This window comes from Strix aluco, chromosome 3, assembly GCF_031877795.1.
Source record: "Strix aluco isolate bStrAlu1 chromosome 3, bStrAlu1.hap1, whole genome shotgun sequence".
Classification (NCBI taxonomy): domain Eukaryota; kingdom Metazoa; phylum Chordata; class Aves; order Strigiformes; family Strigidae; genus Strix; species Strix aluco.
In genome coordinates, this window is record NC_133933.1 from 29,862,889 (window position 1) to 29,887,305 (window position 24,417).

General features: G+C 40.0%; 1 protein-coding gene across 1 annotated transcript; it reads left to right on the forward strand.

The window, feature by feature from the left end:
- Positions 1-2,851: 2,851 nt before the first annotated feature.
- NEK2 (NIMA related kinase 2) lies at positions 2,852-11,719 on the forward strand. The gene is made up of 9 exons (XM_074820637.1): positions 2,852-2,947; positions 3,121-3,338; positions 4,446-4,683; positions 5,368-5,450; positions 5,693-5,819; positions 6,621-6,840; positions 7,817-7,871; positions 7,952-8,019; positions 10,547-11,719. The coding sequence occupies exons 1-9, from the start codon at positions 2,852-2,854 to the stop codon at positions 10,771-10,773; spliced, it is 1,332 nt and encodes a 443-aa protein (XP_074676738.1). The 3' UTR covers positions 10,774-11,719.
- Positions 11,720-24,417: the final 12,698 nt, after the last annotated feature.

The following is a 24,417-nucleotide window of genomic DNA, read 5'->3' on the forward strand; positions in this document are numbered from 1 at the left end:
TGAACCTGTACTTCCATGCAATTTTCTCCAACTGGCTAACCAAAAAAGTTGCCAGAAATATAACTTAATTTGCTACAGTGTTTTACAACGGTTTTTTGCTATTAATCTGTATAATTATACTGGGTTGGGCTCCCACAGCAAAGCATTAGTCATTTATTTTTACTTATTTCCATGCACAAAGAAAAGAAAATATCTAAGAGAAATATCAAATTACCTGCCATATTATTTATCTTTAGCATTTAATATTTTCTCAAATAACTAGGCTCTGGAATAAGGGAAAAGGTATTCCTTACAGCACAAATGACAAATGTCACAAAAAAAAGACAAATTTGGTGTAGAACTAGAGAATAAATTTTTTTTGTGTGTGTGTTAAATTTTGGGAAATTATTACTGAAATTTGATGTAAAAAAAAAGCAGAATAAATTTTAGAAGCAATATTATACATAGACTACAGAAAACTATTTGGTAGTTTTCAAAGACTTGAAGTCAGCACATGTACTTTCAAGACTAGTAATCCAAGAGTTGCTCCTCAACTGGAGACCAGAGTTGAAAATACAATACCTGACAAAAGGGGGCCCCATTTCAAACTTGATGTATAGTCTTGGAATGATCAGGCTCTGGGTTCTCTTATATGGCCAGCATGAAAATCAGAAAAAAAAGAAAATGGAGTGCCTACTGAAAATTTTAATGACCACTTTTAGAAATGCTTTTTTTCTCAAAATTACCCAGCTCTTAAAAAGTAAGTATAAGCAGAAGTAAAACAACTGTGCTACTGGTTTTTGGAGCATGACATTTTGACATTTCTCTGATTGAAACCAACATTTTTAAAGAAACTTTCAAGATAGTCCCTAGGCAAAACACAGTATTGAAAACCTACTCTATTTCTTTTGAAATATAAATAGAAAGACTCCCATTGATAACAGTGGGAATGCATGATGACCTTTTGCTAATTTGAAAGTACAGAAGTTTGAAATGGAGATATTTGAAACCAGAAATGAAGCTTACAGCCTGAATAATACGTACTGTACTTTTTGTCATTTTTATTGCATAATGCCCTAATTTATTTACGATGCTAATGGTGTCTGTGAGGATTTTCTTTTAAGGTAATTAAAATCAGTGATACAAATGAACCATTTAGAACACCCTGTTGCTCATTAACAACAAAGCTAAAATGTCTTTACACCATGTAATTAATTTGCTCATTTTTTCCTGTAATGAAGAGACATGATCTATCCATTTTTATAATGGATAACAGGAGCTTTTGTGCCTCCTGATGATGGAAGTAAAGGCTTAGATTTTTCTAAAGACTAATATAAGAATATTTCATAAATATTCAGTAATAGCATGACACCTATCCCCCTCAAACCTTTTTCAAAGCCTGAAACAAAATGGGGAAGTGATTAATGAGACCACGTGGAGAAGCAATGTGAGAACCTACTCTGTCCTATCGCCGAATTTCTAGGTCAACAAATACAACTGTTCCCTTTTGCACCTGATTCAGGCATTTTACAAGCGTGTTACAATTCTTTGCTGAAGAACTAGGAGTTCTTGTTTCAGTTGTAGCCGCTCTCTCCGCATGGAGAGAGATTAAATTGAATCCACAACTGCGCTCTGGTATCACTCCAGGATTATCCTAATTTGTGCTAGAAAAGACTACACACTTCTTAAAATGTATGTAATGTTATTTAGTGTTCTGTGGTGTTATTTAGTGTCATTTAATGTAACCATAATAATTACTGGTTCAACTTTTGGATATGGACCCATGCATTCCTATTTTCATATTTACATTTTAAGCCATTACATTATTTGGTTTATTTTCAAAATATGTTTGTGTATAGTATAACATTGGCATTCATATATGGTCTAACAGTAAAGCTGCCACGACTTTTTGAGTTTTTAACGAGTAATTTCTTGAAGAACCATGAGGAATTTTCCTCATTGTTTCAAAGGACAACTTTCCGGAACAGATTTCTATTAAATAGCTTGATTTTTTTTGTTTGTTTGCTTAAATACTTCTCAGTATTAAAAAACTCTCTTAAGATCTTCCAATTCTCTATCGGTATCTGTTCAATAGACTTAAGTTTTTCAGGAAAAGGGATAATTTATTGTTATTTTTACTGGAAAAATCTCTTCCTGAGGAGTTACGAGTACGTTACTCCCCTACCTGTACTCGCATGCCGGTTTATGCCGGCCCGGCAGGTGGCGGCCGCCCCCTTTTGGAACGGCGCGGACGGGGGGCGGCGAGGGGAGCGACAGGGACAGCCCTCACGCAAAAGCGGGTCTAGGCTGGGAGGCTCGGGGCTGTGGCCAACTCCGCCGTTGCTAAGAGGGGAACCCCGACAGCCCTCCTGCTGGTAATTTCAGAGCTTGTTCTCCTCAGAATACCTCAGCGACAGGGAACCAAAGGCCCTCGAGCTGGCGGAACCCCGAGAGGCGGCCTAGTGCCTCACCCGGTCCGCGGGGAACGACGGACACCCGCTGCCCGCCTCGCTCTGGGGAATCGCCTGGCGAAGGGGCTGCCCACCCTTCTCCGGGGTGACCCCCGCCGTGCCGTACCGTACCCGCCGGAGAGGCGGCCCCGCAGAGTCCCCCGCAGCCCCCGGGCAGCGACAAGGAGGGGCGGCAGGAGGCGGGACCGCCCCAGCTCTCGCGATAACTCCCCACTGCTGCGGCCGCACGGCGGCTGTAACGGCCGTAACCTGGCCGGTGCAGCTTCCGGCGGCGTAGCCAATGGGAGGGCGGGTCGCGTGGGCGGGGCTGAGAAGCCGGCCAATGGGAGGGAGGGGCGGCGTGTTTAAACGTCGCTGGTGCGGCGCCCGCTCCCCTTAGAGGTTGTGGCGGCCCCGTCGTCATGCCCGGCCGTCCCGACGACTACGAGGTGCTGCTCACCATCGGCGCCGGTTCCTACGGCAAGTGCCGCAAGGTGCGCCGCAAGGCTGACGGCAAGGTGAGGCAGCAGCCGCGGCGGGGGCCTAAGCGCCGTAGGGTGCCGTTGCTGTCGGTTTCAGCTGGGCGCTGGCGGCTCTCCGGGATAAGCGACACTTTGAAAGCCCCTCGGCCCCTCTGCAGAGCTGTGGCTGCTGAATAAGTCACTCCCTCAGGCTTGTTCTTCCTCCCTAGATCTTGGTATGGAAGGAGCTTGACTATGGGTCAATGTCAGAGGCGGAGAAACAAATGCTTGTCTCGGAAGTGAATTTGCTCCGCGAGCTGAGACATCCGAACATCGTCCGGTATTACGATCGGATCATCGACAGAAGCAGCACGACCCTGTACATCGTGATGGAGTACTGCGATGGTGGTGACCTGGCTAGCTTAATCGCAAAGTGCACAAAAGAAAGGCATGTGAAATCCGCTTGTGGCAATTTTGGAGTATGTAGCATGAAGTCTCTTGGGAAACCAAAAGTAAAGTGAAATGTGTCTCTTCTTAATAACTTCTGAGCAACTTCAGGTTGAATCCTTTGGACCCAACAGCTCTTCTGAAATGTGAAAGGTTTTGTACAAAATTGCAACACTGATGGCAATTGTGCTAATGGATGGACCAACTGATTGGATGTTTATGTCAAAATAGTAAAAAAACCTGAGCTCTCTTATGAGGCAGAAGCTGTTGAAGGGTTTCTGGGTGCAATGCTATGCATGGTGTTGAAAACATAAACCAGTAAGTCATAGTTTGTGCAGAGAGCTTGTTCTCTGGGTTCTTCTGGCTTGCCCATCAGGAATACCACTTGTACTCTGTTTTTTGTTAGAACCGCAAAATACATGAAAGGGAAAAGCAATTTTGAACACAATATAAAAAGCTACTTTATGTGCCTGTATATATAAAGCTTGTGGAGACAGCCAAGTTGGTAAGACTTCACCTTGGTCTAATCTTAGACTTAGCAGCCTACCTCTTAAGTATAATATGAGTTTTCACATTCTTAGGTTAAACAAGTACATGACACCACATGTGTTACTTTGTGAGAATAGTCTAAAATGGTACTGCAGCTGCCCCCAGACATCAGTGTTTTCATTTAAGGAAGGTTATATTAAAAATCAGTCCTGTCTTGGCTCTGTGGTTGTATGTTGCTCATTATAAACAACTGACAATATACTGTTATCATAAGTGATCATCATAAAAGCATCAAATTGATGTTTGTATTGGAAGTAATGAAAATACTACATGTGTTAGACTCTGGGGAAGGAAGGAAATACTACAGGGATTCTGCAACAAAAGTAAATGTCTTCCAACATATCTGGAGTGATTTTTTGAAATTTTCATTTTTAAAATAGCATATGTAGATGCTTGTTGCTGTTAGTTTTCTATAAAGGTGCTGGGTTTGGTTCAGTGATTTTTTTTTTTTTTTATAATAGTAGTATTAAAAAAGTTACAGAAACAAGACTGGCAGCAACTACTTAAACTGATGTATGCTCAGAGAATACCTTTGTTAAACAATGTGTTCATCTTTCAGGCATTACTTGGAAGAAAGCTTTGTTCTCCGAGTATTGACTCAATTGACATTGGCCTTGAAAGAATGTCACAGACGGAGTGATGGTGGAGTCACTGTGCATCGTGACCTAAAACCAGCAAATGTCTTTCTAGATGGCAAGCAGAATGTGAAACTTGGAGATTTTGGACTGGCTAGAATATTGCACCATGACACCAGCTTTGCCAAAACATTTGTTGGGACTCCATATTATATGTCTCCAGTAAGACCTCCCTTCTGTGCCTTATCTTCCCTTTTGTCCCCATAAGATCTGTTTTCTACAGTGTTGGTTTCAGAGTCCATGAACGTTTGGGAGGTTTTAATGAATAGTTACTAGTCTTAAATGCAGGTGACTTCTTTCATAGAGTGTATATCTTCTGGAGACAAGGTTATTTTGCCGTTGTTTTCATCTCCTTTCTTCTCCACACCATCAGTGCCTTCTAATTAAAGTTGCTCTTCATTGTAGAAGTTTTGATGTGTGCTTGGAATATTAGAGATATGCTGGAGTATATTGTTCCTGAAAAGGAACAGGGAAGCTAGAGCACTTTTATGTTAAGGTAAAGAGCTTATTAAATTACCTCTTGATGGTAGGATTTTAATTTGTAGTGGAAATGAACAGGAATTAGTTATTTCCCTGATATGGCGCATTTTGTGCAGGAGAGATTAATGACTGAAATACGGAGTTCTATCAACTGAAGATTGGTGCAGCATTTCAGTCTTCTGTAGTGTAGTACTGCCATAACTTGTTAAAATCCTGATAGTAAGAGTAGCTGTGGAGATTAATTAAGATAGAATCTTAAAATTAACCCAAGTAATGGTTTAATTTGAGTTTGAACAGTAGCTGATTACCATGCAATAGTAGAACAATGTCTTAATTAATAAACCTAAGATTGCTCTCTTTCTTTAGGAACAAATGAACCACATGTCATACAATGAAAAATCTGACATCTGGTCCTTAGGATGTCTCCTGTATGAATTATGTGCTCTCTCGTAAGTATAGTAGCGTGGTAATGAATGTGGAAGCATAGCTTTTAATGCATGTATGATTAAATTTTGTATAGATGAAAGCTTAAAGGTTTCAGAGACTAGTCCTAGATTTTTATTTCTGTATTGGCCTTGACATTAGGTAGTCAAATCTTTGATTGCAGCTTTTTTCTTAGTCTGATACATATTTAATGAAAACAAGTCCTGTAAAACTAGTGAAAGAATCCAAGAAAAATGTTGTTCTTCAGGCCACCATTTAGAGCTTACAATCAAAAGGAGTTGGCAGAAAAGATAAGGGAAGGGAAGTTCAGACGGATACCATATCGTTACTCAGAGCAGCTGAATGAACTTCTCAAAGAGATGCTGAATGTAAAGGTAAGAATCAATTACTTATTTTTCCACCTATAATTTGAACTAGTACTGAAATACTAGTTTTTCTTCTGAATTATGAAACAAACTGAAGTAGTGGTTGCTATCACCTTGTCACTGGCAGTATCACTTGTAGGGGAAGGAAGGAGGAATTGTGCTTTGAGGCCATTAAGCAAAGGCAGCAGCTCAAATGTTATGCCAGGTTCACAGGATGCAAAAAGGCTGCCTCAATATTGGCTTATACAGGCTTTCCTAACAATGTGCTCAACAGGGTCTTACAACTTCAGGGTTAAAATGGTTCCAGTGTGTTTGGAAGTTGGAAGGAGTTGTTTTGTCTTCATTTCGGATTTTGATTTATATGGCTAACGTATAGCTCGCCCCACCATGGCTGGCATGGGGATGTTGAGAAGAATACTGCATGGGACAACAAAGCTGTAACAAGAACCCAAGTCTCCAACAGGTGTGGATCCTTTAGGCATCAAGTGACAGGTAGAGATGCAGAGTGTTAGCTCCAGAACCTGCTGACAATTGCTTCTGTAGGCCCACCACTCCATTCTGACTCTGGAAGGAGTGGTTGTCTGGGCAGGGAGGGCCAGACTTGCAGCTTCTGGAGCTGAAGGCTGGTAACAGCCTTCTCCTTTTGTCATCTGGTTGCACTACCCTTTCCTAACTCCAAGTTTCTCCAACTTCTTGTTCACTGTATAGCACTTCAGCTGGTTACCACCTGTGGTGGGTCGTGCTTCGGAATCCCTGGCCTTAATGTTTCTTGGTTACAGATAGAACTTGTTGGTAATGTCTTTCCTTTAGGATTATTGCCGACCTTCTGTTGAAGATATTCTGCAGCACCCCTTAATAGCAGACTTGGTGACAGAAGAACAAAGACAAAATTCTGATAAAAAGGGCTGGAGATCATGGGAGCCAGAAAGGCTGCAGCATTCGGATGCTGCAGTGAGTGAGCTGAAACGGAAGGAACAACAATTACAGGAGAGAGAACAAGCCATTAAAGAGAGAGAGCAACGTTTGGAGCGTATGATATTCTGATGTGGGAAGGGGGTGGCAATGGGATTCTGATTCAGAAGAGTAAGTGTGGAGGAAGGAAAGGTAGACAGTTTTCAAACCCCTCATTTTAATGCAATTTCAAAACATTCATTTTAATGTTGTACTCATGCGTTCACTTACTAGAATTCCATCTAAAGACTAAAACAATAATACTTGGGCTTATTCATCTATCCTAGTTCTTGTTTTAAGTTACTAAGATATAATCGGCAATTCGGATATAGCATTCTGTTTTGGGAAGACTATTAAACATGAGTGGCAATTAGGAAAGTATACAGAAAAATAGGTTCTGCACTGTGCAGTATAGGTTGCTTTTCACCTACTCTGCATTAACATTGGCTACGCTACCTAGGGTGAGCCTGATGTTGGAGCAAAATATACCTGAGTAAACGCTCAACTGCTTTTATAAAAGTTGCACCCCACAGGTAGCTTTCCTGTGAAACTGTATAGATGGCTGGTCCTTGGGTGCTGGGATTTCCTGCCCACATAAAATACCTCTTTGCATATGCAGTAGGCTTTGTAATACAGATTTTAATGATGTATGTTGTTTTCTTAGCCTGAATAACTGATGCTGCTGGAAACAGGGTGTTTAGTCATAGCTGAATTATAGTATCAGGTATCCAAATATTTAGATCTGCTGTTGTGTGCCATGAGTTAATGCACAGAAGAGGAAAGCTCCTATAGCTTCACTGTTGCAGATGCAGCAGAGTTTGGGGAGGGAAAAAAAGCATACCTGGCATCTCAGAGTACTTGTTCAGTGCTGTATCACTGCATTGATGAAGGTATATCTACACAGCAGTTATCTTTGTTTAGAGCCATAGAAGCAGAAATATGGGTGCATCTGACAGACTATTACTGCTGTCTCTGTCTTCAAGAAAATCCATCGTGCACAATCACTCTTAACATTTACATTTTAACACTGCATACTGCCATATTTCTACTTCCAGAGAGAGAACGGGAACTCTGTGTTCGAGAGAGACTGGCAGAGGACAAACTTGCTAGGTATCTTACTAACCTATAATTGCCTATATTAGAAACCCTACAATTACAACAAAAAGCTTAAACTTCTCTTTTCAAAACAGAGCTGAAAACTTGATGAGGAACTACAGTCTCTACAAACAGAGGACATTAGCTTGTGCAGATGGTCCAGGTATGAAAATATGCAAGCAGCCACTTGCACTGATAAATGTGGGCTGGTATGACCAGAAGAATGCCCCTGATGCTCAACATGCTGTACCTAGTCCCATTGTAGCGATACAAACCCCAATTATCTCTGTGTGGTTGGGAAGAGACTCTTGATTTGCTACTTTGCCAAAAGACTTAACGAATGATGCACAACTGTAAGTATGAGTTACCACTGTCAGCACTTCAGCCCTGCGCTGTTTTGAAAATTAGGTTATTGTGGTAAGCTAATGGAAGTGCTGAATTGTAACCCAAACTTCAGAGCTGCACTTATTTTACCTATCGATGTCTTTTTATAGACCTTTGATTTAGTTAATTTTAATAAAATTGCACGTGCCTCTAATCAGTTCAGCTTTAGTTCAACTTCCCAAAACTTCAAAGTAGGAAATAATATTTGTTGCAAGTGACCCAGCTGTGATTGGTGCATCATATAAGCTCTGAAGAATACAAACTGCTATTATACTCCAGTTTAACTCACTAGAAAAAAACCCAAACCAGTTTTGAGAATGTGCTATAATGCTTCCTGACTACTTGTAGTCCAATTTGTTTTACAGTAGTTATTACCCCATAAGTATTTGACACTCACTTTGGTCTAGCATAAAGAGGTAGTATCATCTGTTCATTGCAGCCATCTTTTACTATTAAAAAATTATTCAAGTATCTAAATGTATTTTGAAATATTGGTAGAATATTAAATGGCTGGGTCCTAAGTAATACTCTAGGAAAAAAAAGTGAACACCCTTTAACATGCAGCAATGCTCACTTCATTTAGTTTTGGTCAGATAAAGTGAGATAAGCATGTCACTGCCTCTAACGCAAATAAAACTGGAGTTGTGTTTTTTCCAAGAATTGCCTGTCTCGGCAGGAAAGAACATAAATAAAATGCCACCAGAAGTTAGTGGTATTTGAGCTGTCAGCTTTGAGAATTCCACCGATCTCAACATATTGTCTGACTTTGATACATTAAAGAATATAAAATTGCAAATAAACTTGCCTTGGACTTTCTGATGTTGCCTCTAACACTGGATGGCTGAAGGTAAATAGGCTTCAGCATTTGCTTCTGTTCTCTTTTGCTTCTCCCACCCCTTTATGTAATATTTTGACATTAACGGGTATCAGTTTTTGAAGATGGGCAAAACCACTTTGAGTATTTAATACCTCAAGACAGACAATGCAGAAAAGTGAATGTAGTTATTACAAGACTGACCAAATATTGCAATATCTGTAGATCACTTGATTAAACATTTGTTGCAGTGTTTGCTAGCTACTCTTCCAATTCATTCCATGGTACTCTTGTAATACTGTTTCTAAAATTTTCCCTATTCTGATATGAACGGACTAAGTGTTTTTCAAATATGTTACCAAGTTAACTTGCTTCTGTTATCTTCAGTTGCTCAAATATTACTGTATTTTTCACAGCTGGATTGCATCTCACACATGTCTTAGAACCCTAATTTCTCCTCAAAGTCAGTTGTGTGGTTCACTTCACAGTAAAATGGAATACCAAAACTCCTTATTTCTAAGATGGTGTCCTAGACACTACTCTTTTTGCAGGGATTTTTCTGATTCTTAGGGAAGGATTTAATGTTAAAACAGGTGTAGCTTACTGATACGAAACTACACAATGCTGAAACAGTCACTAGCCTCTTCAGTTTGGTCCTCACACTTTTGTGCTTATTGCATCCTTGCTCTAGCCTAATGAATTGAAAATTAAGGCTTCAGCAGAGTTAAGATTAGGATAGTTAGACCTTTGTTTGAAAACAAATGTAAAAATCACACCTTAAGTTGAGCTTTGTGAAGTTGGCTCTCATGAGAGCCAACTCAGATGCTTTAATAGCTTTTGATGGTAGTTTTTCTACCCTGAGTCATTAAAAACAAAACAAGCTAACTGCCTTTTGATTGTGGCAGTTCTATACAGCTAAAACATAGCTATACTATGAAAATTCCTGTTCTGGAGGATGCAGTGAAAGTAACTTGTTAATTTTTAATGCACCTGAAATAATTCATCAAGTCAGAGCCTAGTTTGTACCCCATTGACTTTATACAAGAATGAAGTTGGAACGAAGTGGATAATGTAAAAAGACCACTGGACAGGTTGGGTCTGCCCCTGCTATGAAGACAAGGTTTTTGGTAGCTGGTAGCCTAATTCTCCATTTCCCTTTGGAACTGGATTATGTTACTGTTTAATTTGTGTCCTTCAGAAGAAACTCCATGTCTCTTCTCTGTATGTCAGCTAATATTTCCTTAGGTGTTGGGAGATGCACGCTAGAAACTACAATGGCATATATCCTTTTACCACAATCATTTAAAAGCCTTGTTTTCAATTTTTCCTCAAAAAATGGAAAAGAATTGTTGCTATGAACCGAAATGCATTTAATTAGATCACTTAAGGCCATAGGTAGATAGCAAAATGGATAACGGGGTTAAAAGACATAAGCTAAGCAATAAATGCTGAAAGATGCACTAATTCAGTACTTATTTTTTTATTTCTTAAGATAACGCACTCCTGCTCCCCTTTTCTGCAGCCAAGAAGAAAGTACACTTTGATGGAAGTGGAGAGAATGCTGTGCCTCCTGTTAATTTTGAAAACTATCCCCTTTCTAAAGGGAAATGTTCTGATCTCAAAAAACGTCTATATGCTGCAAATTTAAGGGCTCAAGCACTGTCTGAACTGGAAAAAAATTATCAACTAAAGAGCAGACAAATCTTGGGCATGCGCTGAAACTAACAGATGTAAAATATTTAACTTTTAAAAGTTGATTAAATGTATAGGAAGATACTTGTGCCTTCCTCTTTTAAGCTGGAACCTACTGAAAATTTATTTTAACTGTTATACAAACTCTTAGTGTACGATAGGTAGTTCATGATAAAGGCATAAGAGATTATATTATGAAAACAGGTAGTTTTGAGCAAATCAAACAAGCTGAAGTGTATTATTAAAGAAAAAATATTTTGGTCCTGTTTACCATACGTTACTCTTCTGAAAATATAAAGAATAAATATTGTAAAACAGATTTTTTTAAATCTGGTGTGAAAAACTTTTCAGATGAAAAATGTACAGAGATTCACAGTCTGTAGGTTAAAACAATGCTGTATTTAGTGTACAGTACTTGATAAAAGAAGTATTGATATTGTGTATATGTGGAAGAACAGTAGCTTTTTGTCTGCACTTGTAAATATTTTCTAACTACCAAAAGAGCAAAAAGATTTTATGCTATCTCTCCCTGAGTAGGTGATCTAGCAAAGCAGGCTACTTTTAATTTAATGTCTTTGACTAATGAGTGGGATGGGTCAACTTAGCATAATTGATAAGTTTATACTCCTTTCTGCCTGGGCAGCTGAATGGCTTGTCTATCAGCTCCTGAAAGGCCTGCTTCAAGGCATAGCATTTGAAATAACACTTTCTTTGGTTTGCCTTGAATCTGTGTTATAAACTGATCCCCTGAGACTGCTGTCCTGGATGGGACACCATCCAGGGTATTATCACCAGTGTTTTGGGAAGGGGCAATTGTACTTTGAATAGAAAATCCTAATTTTCTTGAACTTCATGAGGTATCTCTCTTTTTCCCTTCACAATTCTCTGCCAGAGTAGAAGTTGCTTGCTTAAGGTGATGTAAGTTTCATGAACTAACTCAGATCCATGAATTTTAAAAAAGTCTTTGGAATGATCATGTCTGGCATATATTTTATATAAAGCTTTTTTCTCTCTGGGTTGAAATACCATAAAACACACATTCTTAGAAAACGGCTAATTTTCAAAAGATTTGTTTTCTTATTGGGCTGTTAATGTTATCTAAGGAGGTATCCTTGATGGCTTTCACTTGAAAAAACAGAATCTTATTTGAAACATCGATTTAATTTGATGTATTTGCTGATAGACAAGTACTTGTGTCACCAAACGATAGTTCTGCTCTAACAGATTCTTAACCACCCAGCAGAGCTTATCACATTTGCTTGCACAGTGGTTACTGTTTTCACCACAACCTTTCCTTAAAAAAATTAGAACATAACCATTTTGTTTGCTAGTGTAAAACTACTACTATGCTGGTGGTCATTGCTCAGCGCTAGGTGTGGTCAAAATGTCTGGGAGGTAGGCACAGCCAAAGTAGCTGTGCCATACGAATTAGTGCAGCTTTCCTTTTGTATTCCTTCATATTGTTGAAGATTCTCACATGTATTTGGAGGGTGAATCCCTGCTTTCTCACCATGTTTGTACATTCAGATTTTTCTGTTCTGTGCATCAACCAGAAAATCTGCAATGCAGTTCTACTGGCCTTCATGTGGATCTTTACTGTAAAGCCCATAAAATATCAAAGGGTAGAATATGCAGTGGTGTTAGTCTAATCTGAAAAAAAATATGTAGGATGCAAGAATTTTGTTGTATACTTTGTCATCTGCAAAATGCAGGTACCAATTAGTGAAAGGAGGAAACCAAGCAACCAAAAAATAAATTAGTAATTAATGATTCAAAAAAGACTGTATTGTGAAATGGCTGGTGTTTGCAAATGCTTTTAACAAGACCAAACTAGGAAAATGGCTTGAGTATTTTTTTTTCTTGGAACATATAGATGGAACAAATAATTTCTGCATTTAAAAGTAAAATACCTTCAGAGCAATACCTGCAGCTTTCCTCTTCCTTTAATTCTAAACCAACCTCACGATGGCACTGTTGCCCTGTAATTGTTGGGAATTTCCTTTAGTCTACTGATTCATTCATGCAAAATTTAAGATTTGATTTAAATATGTTTTTACCTGTTTTGTTTCAGAAAATTGTAAGTTTGTTGCTGCAAGATGCTGATTTTCTTAGACTACAGATGCTTTAGTACTTGCCGGTGCAATTAATTTTTATTACCTCCGATTTGCCATTTTACTTTTTTTATGCATGTTTTATAAAAATAGTTGAATCAAAGACCTAGTTAACAATTACATTATTATGAATAAGAAGTGCTATGGAGAGTGCAAACTATCAATCACAATGCCAGTAACAAATGAGAACAAATTAAGTTACAGCTGTAGCATTGAGCTATTTAAGCTGTGTTACTCACAATGTCTTCTTGAAGTATTATCGCTCTAATATGATAAATGCAGTGTTTCTCGAGGTTTTTGAAATAAGAACTTCCTATCAGTATGTGCCAAACACAGAGGCAGGCATCCTAAAGATGGTCTTTGTTCTCTCTCAGGATTTTTGCTTTGGAATCCTGAAATTCATGTTTTCCTACAAAGGCATAGTTGTTTTTCCCAGAGCACGTGTGTAGCATTGGAATTGCATTCAGGATGCAATTTTCAAATATATTCAGGAAAATAAATAGAACATTTATGGGAATAGTGACTGCTTATACAGTACTTGCAAGACATTGCCATCAAGCTGATGGGTATACTTACCTCTTAAAAGTGAAGGTAAATTTGTACATATGTATATGATACAGCTTAAGCCTTACAGGATTATAATAATGGTGTACACTGACTGTTGTGAGATAAATTAATGTTTAATATGGATATCAGGAATGGTAATAATATGTATAGTTGTGGGCATACAAGTAGTATATATAAGTCACCTCTGAAGTTATGGAAGTTTTATATGCATAGAACATAATTTAGTTCAAGAACAGACTGGAAGGGAAGTTGTATCATCTTTGAAACATGTGAACCAGATCCCTGATTTTCAGCCTTTGTGTGTGACCTTGATCAAGACCCTGTCCTGGGCCTCCAGTTCCCACTGTAACAGGCTCGTCACAGGGGGGAGCTCAGAGACAGCACTGGGATACTGTACAGGTCTGCACTTGGCAGATTTTTGGTGGCAGTGGTGCAACTGCTTTGGTCTCCTACCTTGGGGAGATGTGCATGTATTAGGGAATGGAATTTACTTGGAAAATAGCGGTGAGTTACCGAAGTAATTTATTTAATGATTAGCCCGGTCAGCTGTCACCTCTGCAGCCAGTTGACCAGGCCATCCATGTGACTACAGTGTTTAAACAGTGTGAAAGTGCTGGCTAGCTGAGCAGATAAAATGCTTAAAGGAAATCAGGCTTAAATATAGAGGACCATCAAGCTTTCTAAACATAAATATCAATAGGTCATTTAATCCATACCATATCATTGAACAGATGGAAAGATAAATCCCTCTGTAACAATTATATAATACTTTATCATAGGGAATTTCACATTTTTGCCTTTGCTGTCAGTGAGTAACCTAAGAGGAAGTGATCTGGTCCAAATAATGGCACAAGCTGGTTCACAGGCGCTCACTGGAAGACTCAATCTCCTGCAGTTTCCTGCAGGTATGAGAAACAGTGCAGAGCAGAAGCTCCCTGCTGTTGCTCTTCGTCTGAAAAAGAGATTGCTTCTCACTTACACTGCTCGTCATCCTAGTGCCTGTGTGTGTACCTCTTGCTGTGCTGATAAAGGCGAAGTCCATTTCCCAGTAAGCAATGCTTCTAGCATTCATGGTCCAAAATACAGTTGAACCCAGTAATGGTACAGTGACAGCATTTGGCCTGTGTCTTTGTCTTATTCTTCCCTTGTGTAATTTGTGTGAAGCCAGAAGAATCCTAGTAGCTATACAGCTGGTGTGTCAGGCATAGGAGCCGAAGCCTGCCCTGGGAGCCTGCTTAATAGGCATTTCAGCACCGTGGAAGACTTTGGCCTAATTAAGGCTACGTACAGTATAATCCACACCAGGTATTAGAAGTAAGTTTTATTTATATATTTACTTTAAAAGTTAGCTGAAAGTTAAGTATTAATCTTTACAACTTTAAAAAGCCCCACAGACAGATAGCGTAATGCCACATATTGTTATACTGCTTTTCCATTTAATCTTGCTTTCAGCCAGATCAGCAATGCTGAGAAGTTACCATACTAGAGGCAACAGCGCCTTTATCTGACATATTATTTTGAAGGCAAAGTGCACTTCTGAGGCTCAGCTGCCATGAAAGTATGAAGCTTTTTTGGAAAAAAAATCCTTTGTATTCTGAAAACTGGATTCATGTCAGAGTTTTATGATATAAAGGCAGAAGAAAGGCTACAGGGACACACAGAATTAGCTAGCTCCAGATAAGAGTTATTTTTCAATGTAGAGTCCTTCTGGGTAAGAAAACATAACGAATTTATGAAAACTTCTGGCTAATTTTCATTTTTATCTAGTTTAATTTTTGACTGATGGATGATGCTTGTTTCTGGGCTACCTGGTTCAACCAGAGGTCATTTATGGGCCCAGTTGCATTGTTCTCTACTGTGAATATGTTACGGTCTCAATGCATTATGTCTACTTCCTTGGCAAGTGAAACTTGGACTTGGACATGAGTGAGTAATACAGTGAGTAATAACCAATAATGCAGCTTCCACTATCAATTTTCACAAATAGGGTTTTTTGTGGTAAAATTAATGCAACATGCAGATTTATGAGGAATAGGGCAGGTACTTAGCAGGTGCTTGAATACTTGGTTAGAGCTAGTATTTTTTTTTCCCATTCATACTAATCTGAAAAAAATTTCTATTTGCAAAGATAGCTGCGAAATACTTTTTTACTCTTTAATCAGCTCTTTTAACAAGTCGTGCTCTTGCAAGGTCAGCAGAAGCAAGTGTATACATACAAATTTTTGCACGTTTGTGTCAGTCGAAGCCCCAAGAACACAACAGAAGCCCAGTAAAGCCAATGACAAGCTTTCCTTCAAATTCAGTGAACCCTTGGCTGGACTTCAACTTCATTAGCATTAGACATACTAGACATTTGTAAATACTTACACTTGTTTGCTATGTGGGGAGGAAGAGCATTGCCAAGGGCACGGCAGGAACAAATGACCCATCTTCCTCAATAGAAATGAAGACAAGCCACTTTAGGTAGAGCTCTCGATCTTGGCTTCTACCAAATCAGACTTTCCTTGACAAGAATTTTCATCAATAGCCCTCTGGCACGCTTTGGTATCACACAGACCTCTCTGGAGTTGTATGTAGTATTAGGGAACAGTGAATGCATTTCTTTCTGCTCATATCATCCAATTGCAAATAGAAGCAATATTATCTACCTGACCTCTCAGCTCTTCCTAGACCATCAGGGAACACTCCAGTGACCCAAAGCTAGATGGCTATTTAGGTCATTGAGGAAGTTTTGAAACTCCTTCCTGACAAATCCAAGTGTTAAAGTCACTGACCAACTTGAGTGCTAACTGCCATGTAAAGACTTTCCTGACTACTACTAATCAATCTTTAGATGCCACTAGGGAAAGATAATATGGACTTTCTGAGACCTGGATGATAACATAAACAAAGCCATCAGGGCAAATGGCAGATCATGACAGATAATGATTTCCTGGGAGGTGAAGCAAATACCTCCTATGGCAATGATCCTTGTAATTAGCTTGTACTGGATTAGAAGTACTTTGTGGTTGCAACTAAAAGCAGGAGGAAGCACTAGCATTAAAGAAAATGATATAATCATGGAAGTATTCAGTTGATTGGAAAAAGAATATATTTTTATTAGATTTATTATGGACTTACCTTTAGGGCACATTGTGTAAATATTTCTCCCCAGGTGAACTGAAGGCTAGGAAAACCTCACCATTGTGCCAGTTTCTAGAGGGATAAATGTGATCAGAGAACTGCTGCAGTATGATGCACTCAAAGGGATCCAGCTGCCTCTAAGGCAGGCTGGGGCCTCACTCTCATCAGGCATAAGATCATTTTTCATCAATCTTAATTCAGTCAACTTTAGTAATGGGATGGGCACAGATCAGCAATGTGATGAATACAGGTAAACAACCAAGAACGCGTTGCTAAATCTCTGTGTAAGACACAATGAGTAAAATTCCCTGCTCTAAATTTTCCACTCTTTTTCAAAGCCAAATTCCTGTCCCAGTGCTTGAGATCTCAAGATGAAACTAGAGGCTACAGAGGGACCTCACCTCTGTGCAAAGCTGCCTTCAGTGAAGCTTCATGTATTATTAAAAGATGAAAGGGCACAAAACTATATTTCCTAGTTAATGTTCTTAAGTAAGGGACTGAAATCTAGACCCTGCATTGCCTAAGTTCAGGGAATTTCTCTGGGCAGAGTCCTAGAAATCATGTTTCAGAGGCTTAGAATGGAATTTGTGCATGTTTTTAACCTCCTTCAGTGTTCATTTTGCTGTCTCACTTTCTGGCTAAAAGAATCCATGGCAGACTCATTTTGAAACTGCTGCTAATTTGCACTTGCTGCTGGCATGGCTGTGGGTGCAAACCAGACAGTTAAGTGTTGGCAAGAAGCAGTGAGTTAATCATGGCCTTGGAAGCACGGTCCTCTGCTTGTGCTCCAGGGAATGAGCTCAACTGAATGGCAAAGCCCAGCCAGGGAACTCAGCCTTGGGTTTGTGCCAGGCAGTAACCATGAGTTTTGTTTTCAAATCTGGCTCTGCAGTAACTTCTTACATAAAATCCTAGAGCCTGGCTCAAATTGACCAGATGTTCCAATGATCACTTACTTTTTTAATCCTATTTTTTTACAGTTTAGATTCCATCTTCAAAGCCACCTTCCAGAAGTGAAATAGCACTTGCTACAGAGGTCAGTTCGAAGCTCAGCATTATTGCAATGATTTGCAGTGTTTGCTTGTGGCCTGCCATATCTGCATTGCCTCAGTTGCATGCAAAACTCCCTGTCGGGAATAGGAGTTGTTTCTAAAGGCTTGCTCTAGGTCCTGTCCCTGCACCCCTTACCAAGCTGTTTTTCCACATCTTCATCTTGGGCAAACAGCCAACTTTCTCAAAAAAAAAAAAAAAAAAAATCACCTTTATAAAGTGGATTGCAGAAATTACTATGCCATGGTGAAGTACTTTCAGATCTGTACTGATAGCTGAATAATGCTATTTAACTCTTCATAACTTTAGAGTTAGTAGTGGGCATGTAAAGATACACTGTATGTAACCAATTGGCATTGGTACAAAGAGAAAAACTGTGTATGTTTTGCATGGATTTATTTTTGTTATTATCATACAAACATGTACTACCAAAGATGCTGTCAGCTTTAGTCCTAATCCAGTATCCCACAGTAGCAGGCTGTGAAGGAATATTTTTTTAGTGATCCTACAGTAAAATCACCAATTGTTCCCTTACAGAAAATCAGAAGCATCAACAAGAAAAGCACTGAATAAAATCAAATCTTTGCAATGGTAAGGACAGCTTTCAGCATACGCAAACACAGAATTGTCTTCTACTATTCTTTTTAGTAACCAAACACAAAACAATTAGCCTCTTCCCCCATTTACAGGCTCATTCTCCCTGGTGACTCAGCGTGGAAGAATAGTAGCTGCTCACTTCTTTAATGCCAGGAGAACTCCTTATGCTGTAAATCATCCTGTCTTGTTTCAGTCTCAGCAGTGCTGAGAAACAGGACATGTACCATCTCAGCACCGCATGTCCCTAACCGCATGCAACAGATTTAAAACCCCTGATTACCAGTGAGGTCCCTTCCTGCCCTTGGTAAATCATAAATAAGAATAAATGCATTAAAAGAATACTAGACATTTCTCAGCCTGGGAGTTATTCTAAGGAAACCCAGGATTTGCATTACCTGGCAGTGAGGTTCTTGGTTTGTTTTAGGTAACTAGTAGAAACAAACCCACACTAATGTATTGTCTTTGTACAACTACTGGGTCCTTCACAACACACCAGTGCAGACAACTAGGTAACTTGAAATCTCTCTATGGAAACATCTACCCTTCTAATTTTATTAATTAATTTCATATCAGCCTTCTGATTGACAGCCCAGTAGCTTGACTTCCTCCCTTCACAGGAGAGGAATTTGACTCTGAATTAACAGGGTGAGCTTGTCTCTTTATGCACTCGGTGCTCTGCTTTCTCATGAAATTGCTCAGATTAGTGTCACTCTTATTTGTTTTAGGAAGTGGTTACTTCTTCAAAAAATAGGAAGGATAATTTTAGGTAATTTTATATAGATTACTGAGGAGGTATCAAATTATAGTATTTGGTATCTTTTCCCCTTCTTTTATTTTGTCTGAGCTAATCCTCCTTTGGCACTGGGAGTGAGAGTGGCTGTTTAAACAACATTAGTTTATTTACAGCTACTTGGGATTTCATTGTCATTTGTCTGGGATGGTAGAAACATTAACCCTAATTCAGCATTGTTGGAAGCAAAGGATTTCCATGTAATTGCTTTTGCAAGGTACATGTTATAAATGAGAATTCTCATTTAGGACTCATTTCACAATCACTTCTTCCTTTGTGAGTTATGGGGAAACTTTTGCAAAATTTGGGCCAAATAGCATAATAAAAAGTCCATTGATCTCTTCAGCTGTTGTTTTAGGGTCATGTCTTTGGGGCATATTACTTCTGGATTTTCTCTTCTATTGATCCTCATTAATGTTTTATTTATCTACTTCTGAAACATTCCCAATACCTGAGTGATTGTGGCTGCTCTTGCCAGAAGACGCTGGCAGCCAGGGGACAGCCAGACTGCATGGCTAAGATACAGGGGAATGAGATGGCTTCCTCATGACCTGAAACCTTTCCATCACTGCTGACTAGATTTCAAGAAGACACTACACAGTTTAGGCAGGAGTCTTTTTGATGTCAGAATCTCTGAGTCAGGGTTTAAAGTCATATCAATGCTATAGCTCCTAATGATCAACCTTTGAGCAAAAACTTGAGAACTCATCTTTGAGATTATGAGTAAATTTTTCTTCCATCTCCCTTAGAGCATCTGTGAAGGACTGGGGATTCCCAAAGAAACCTGTCCTTTTTGGCAAAATATATCCCAGTAAGAACTGTCTTACTAAAAGCTCCAGATAAATGCTGAGCATGTCCCTCGCTGACAAGTCTTTTATGTTTCAGGCCTGGGTGACATCAGAAGGATGATAGTGTGGGTGCTCAGCAGCTCTGGAACACATCTGCCATATGTCAGACTCAGAGGTTTGCAAACAACTCAGTAAAGTTGCTGAAGTATGCAAAGCTAAGGCAAGATTATTAGTCTTTGTCCTTCGATTGTAAATGCAGGAGGAATCCTGGCCCTGTGGGAGCCATTGATGCTATTGTGGCCTGGGTTGCATACAAAGTCCTGCCTTTTTGATTTAGAGTGCTTATTTGTTTCCAAGCCTCTTTCCCCACCATCCTTCATTTCTACTCTCCCTGGGGATGATTCGGTGGAAAAAAGCCACATGAGTATAACACCCATGCAGCAAAAACACTTGAGGACAGACTTTAAACTGAGTGTTTTATTCCTGAAGAATAATGTTTTTATAAAGTGATACCGTTATGTCTATTACAAATAATACATCTTATTAATAAGTCATTTTACCAAAAGAGAAACCTGTAGAAACCGCCTTCACTGTCCAACAATCAAGTGAGGCTGGCAGAAGGAAGAAAGAACTTTGGATTTAGTAAAAATAACTAACTCTGCCTATTATTTGCTTTTAATTTTCTTTCCCCTCTTGCTGTCTTTGCTCCATCTTGTCTGTCTGCTCCATTTCCTTTGTATTTTTCAGTCACACTGTTTTGTTTTTTTTTTCCACTGGAACAAATAAAGCCCAGGATATTACACGCTTTCTTTGACCACTGTACTAGTCTCCAGCACCAAGCAGCCAACAGTGTCTTCCCAGGATTTAGGAAAGCAAGGATCCTTGCTCTTAACCTTCCTGCTGAACTGCATCTGTTCTGTGTATGTGCACATGTGCACTAAAGTGATACCTGTAACAGTCACTCAGAGGGCAGATGGCCACATTTGTAATTGCCAGGACTGTGTCCAAACAGATGCCTGTGCACATTTTATGCTATAGTTGTGGTCATTTGAAATTTCCCAAACTGAGACCATCTTGGAAATGCAACTACTTCCACTTTTCCTTTAAAAGCAACAACTCTTGAGAATTGTTAAGAGGGCTGAAGAACTCACTGAAACAGGAGAAGTAGATAGCAGCACAGAAATTAGCATGCTAAATGCAGGCCAGTATTTACCTTGGGTATCTGGATATTCTTTTGATGTAAAGGAGCATTGTGTTCTCCTTAGTGCTTTGCTATGGAAGCATTTCTCCAGCAGTAAAACCAAAAAGCAGGTTTAATTATTAGCTGCTTTGCCACCTCGGTGGCTTCAGCAGGCTGCATGCAGACTTTTCAGATCATGGCACTCAGGCACACCCAAAGGCTGTGCAGGCAGTCTTGAAAGGAAAAGCTAGAGGTGACTATTCCCCTCTGAAGGCTCCATCTCTGCCAGATAAACAGCTGTACAGGAGCGTGTACGAGGAGCTGGTCGCAGTGCTGCTGCTCCTGTCAGCTTGCTGTGGGCGAGAGGGTCCCCGAGCTCACATGCTATCCTGGCGGCCCAGAGGGATGGATCTATGCAGGGTTCCCTTGCTGGGTGGAGCAGATAATATAGAAACATGAAAATGAGTTGCCTCCAAGTTTGGGGTTACGCTGGGGCATGTCAGTCCGAGGGTACAGCACTGAGCTCCGAGCTCTGTAACTGGTTGCACTCTGCCCGGGGCAGGGAGCCCTGAAGGCTGAGCACCTGGCTGGGGCCCAGGACTCGGCACTGCTTGCAGCCCCCTTTGCTGCCTCTGGCCCTGCCTTCTGGGCAACCCCAAGGAGGCTTTTCATAGGCTGAATGTGGTAAGGCATCAACACTCACTTTTTAACCTGTGGCTGTATTAGGTGACGTGCAAAATATTGGATTTTGGCTGCCAGAGAGGGATGTCCATGTGCAGGGACCTGTGTTATCATCCCAACCAGCACAAACAGGCTGTGCGACACAGTTACAGAGGGTGAGAGAAAAACTAAGGAGGTCAGGAGGACATTCTGGTATGTGGGGCTAGGACAAACCATCTCAATAAAGAGAAGACTCAGTCCTGCTACATGCCCTGGTGAGAAGTGCCGGGCCATGTAGCAGCACCAGACTGCCCCAGCTGCTCTGACTGCTAGGTCAGGCCAGAGTCAATGCCAGGAAACCATCACATATGACCATGGTGAATTATAATGACAGAGATCAAGCAGCTCCTCCTCTCCCTCCCGGAACACTTCCCAGCCTACGCGTTGCCTGCATGTCGCCATACTGAACATTTCAGGAGGGGCCGATTCCATGTTCACCCACACAGAGTGTCCTGGGGGGCAATCCACTGTATGGTTGCCTCCCACAGAGGACTATGTCAGCACAGCCTGTTATGACTCCTGGGGAAACATGAACACACAAACACTATCAATTGCCTTTCTGTGTGCTTATCAGCCGCAATCAAGTCTCCAGGAATCTGCAATATCACGTGGGAAACATTTTTCCTATTTAGGATTAAACATAAAGGTGTTGGCTATCATCATTAACAAGCATAGAAGCTCTGAAGATCAGCTTGTAAAAGATCTACTGATTCGCTGATTTTTAACAGTTAGTGTCTATGTATATGTATTTTGATAGTGCTTATAGTGATTTATATCACTACAGTGATATAAAATGCACACATCAGTGCATTAACAATGCTAGTGTGCTGCTTATCAAATAAGCACATATTTTGCTTATTTACATACTCCCTTTTTTACAAGGAGAATGTCTTCCTATAGGGAAATGTCCAAGAAACAGATAGGCTCTGGTTTATCTAATTAGCAAAGGCACAAAGTATGTCTATTATATGTGGCTAATAAAAAACTGAATAAACATATTCCTAGAACTTTAGTAGGCACTGCTCACAACCCTAAGGTTATACACAGTTTAACTGCAGCTTTTTGCACAAGAGCTTGACATACAGCAAGAAAAAGACCTTTATCCCCACTGTTAACTAACCAGATAATATACGTTGTTAGTCAATAAGGGAGACAGAGCCTGTATTTCACAAACAGATTACTTGGAAACTTGATGGACAAGTCCTTCACGGTAACTGCTGTATTTAATATTTGCTTTGTCATCTTAGCAGTGGTAGAAATGAGTTCCCTCCATTGGCTCCGCAGCTACCGTGACACATCATTGAATCCACCCATGCTGATGTGAAATTTTGTTTTGCCAAACATTAAGACAGAAACATCTGTCTAGATATAAAGCAGGTCAACACAAATAAAGCTTCCAAGAAGCAACGTTCACTACTGGTATTTCGCTAGGCGAATAGCCATTCATGATGAACTGTGTAGAATTAACTTGTAAGAAATTTAGATGAAGGTTTTTTGAAAAACTCATGCCTAAAGTGAGGCTCCTCCATTGCCTACATAAATGACCTGTTTCCCAAAAGCAGCCACCACTCCTGTTTGCTTCTGAGAGAACTGTTGACTTCCCAGTACTGATAAAATCAAAACACCTCCTCTATGCCTGTGAATTTTAGCTTGGAGACACAGCTTTGAACATCACATTTCTAGTATATTGGTATAAGCATTAGCATTAGCAGGATTCTACTCTTTCTTCTGACAGTATTGAGTTAGTGGCATTAAAGAACTCATTTAATTCATGCTTTAATGTACAAATAAGAAAAACCCTTTCTTATAATGGGCAGAACTAACACTTGAGGGCAGGAGTCACCTCATTAGCCGTTGACCTAATCTCTGAGATATTCACACCAGGCTTTCTTTATAGCCAACAACAGAAATGGGCACTCTAAGGATGGGATTCATCTAATCAAGTACATACTACTGTAGGAGGAGATAAACCACATTGCAGGCTCCACTGACAAAGCTGATTAGATCTCTACTGATTCTAAAGGGAGACTCGACTCATGATCTGAAGATGTTTGTGTGTCAGCTACCAATTCCCAGGCATGAATCCCTCCTTTACTGTCCAGTCCAGACTGTGGTTTCACGATCAGCATCAGCAACTATTGGCTGTTGCCAGTATATGGTCACACACTTTTCCCTGCCCTATGTGTCAGTTCTAGCAATTCTGCAGCCCTAGGTAAATAGGATTAACTTGCTGAACTGGCTGAAAACTAATGCTGAAGAAAAAGAATTTGGTTTTGGTTGCACTGGCAGGAAGAGCTGAACATCCTCATGGCATCACATGCCCTAACTGAGGTCTGGTTGGGGGCAGGAATGTCATTTCTGAAGGGAAAATGTGACTGCCCTTTTTGGCACCAGCTTTTAGTTGGACTAGCTTAAGTTGACCACAAAATGGCCTCCCTGGCAGGCAGTTCTGACAATGAATTGCCTAGTTACAGAACATATAGTTAACATGTTTATGCTTACTGTCTTGGGATATGATTTGACAAACATTAAATACAATTGATCCTTGAAAAGAAAAAAGGTGATGAGACATAGCACAGACCTTCCAGTCTCTCCTTATATGATGGCCACGTTTGGTGCCTGGGGAAAGGAGCGGTGTCCAGCAGGGATTGCAGCATGTTCCAAATCACAGCATCAGGTCTGGGGAGAGGCCATGTTAAATGATCAGGACTGAAAAAATGCTACTTCTGCTCTGGGGAAAGATGC

Coding starts and splice junctions, on each gene's coding strand:
- NEK2 (XM_074820637.1), top strand. CDS start 2,852: ATGCCCGGCCGTCCCGACGACTACGAGGTGCTGCTCACCATCGGCGCC. Junction 5,451..5,692: donor TATGAATTATGTGCTCTCTC/GTAAGTATAGTA, acceptor GTTGTTCTTCAG/GCCACCATTTAGAGCTTACA. Junction 6,841..7,816: donor GAGAGAGCAACGTTTGGAGC/GTATGATATTCT, acceptor TTCTACTTCCAG/AGAGAGAACGGGAACTCTGT.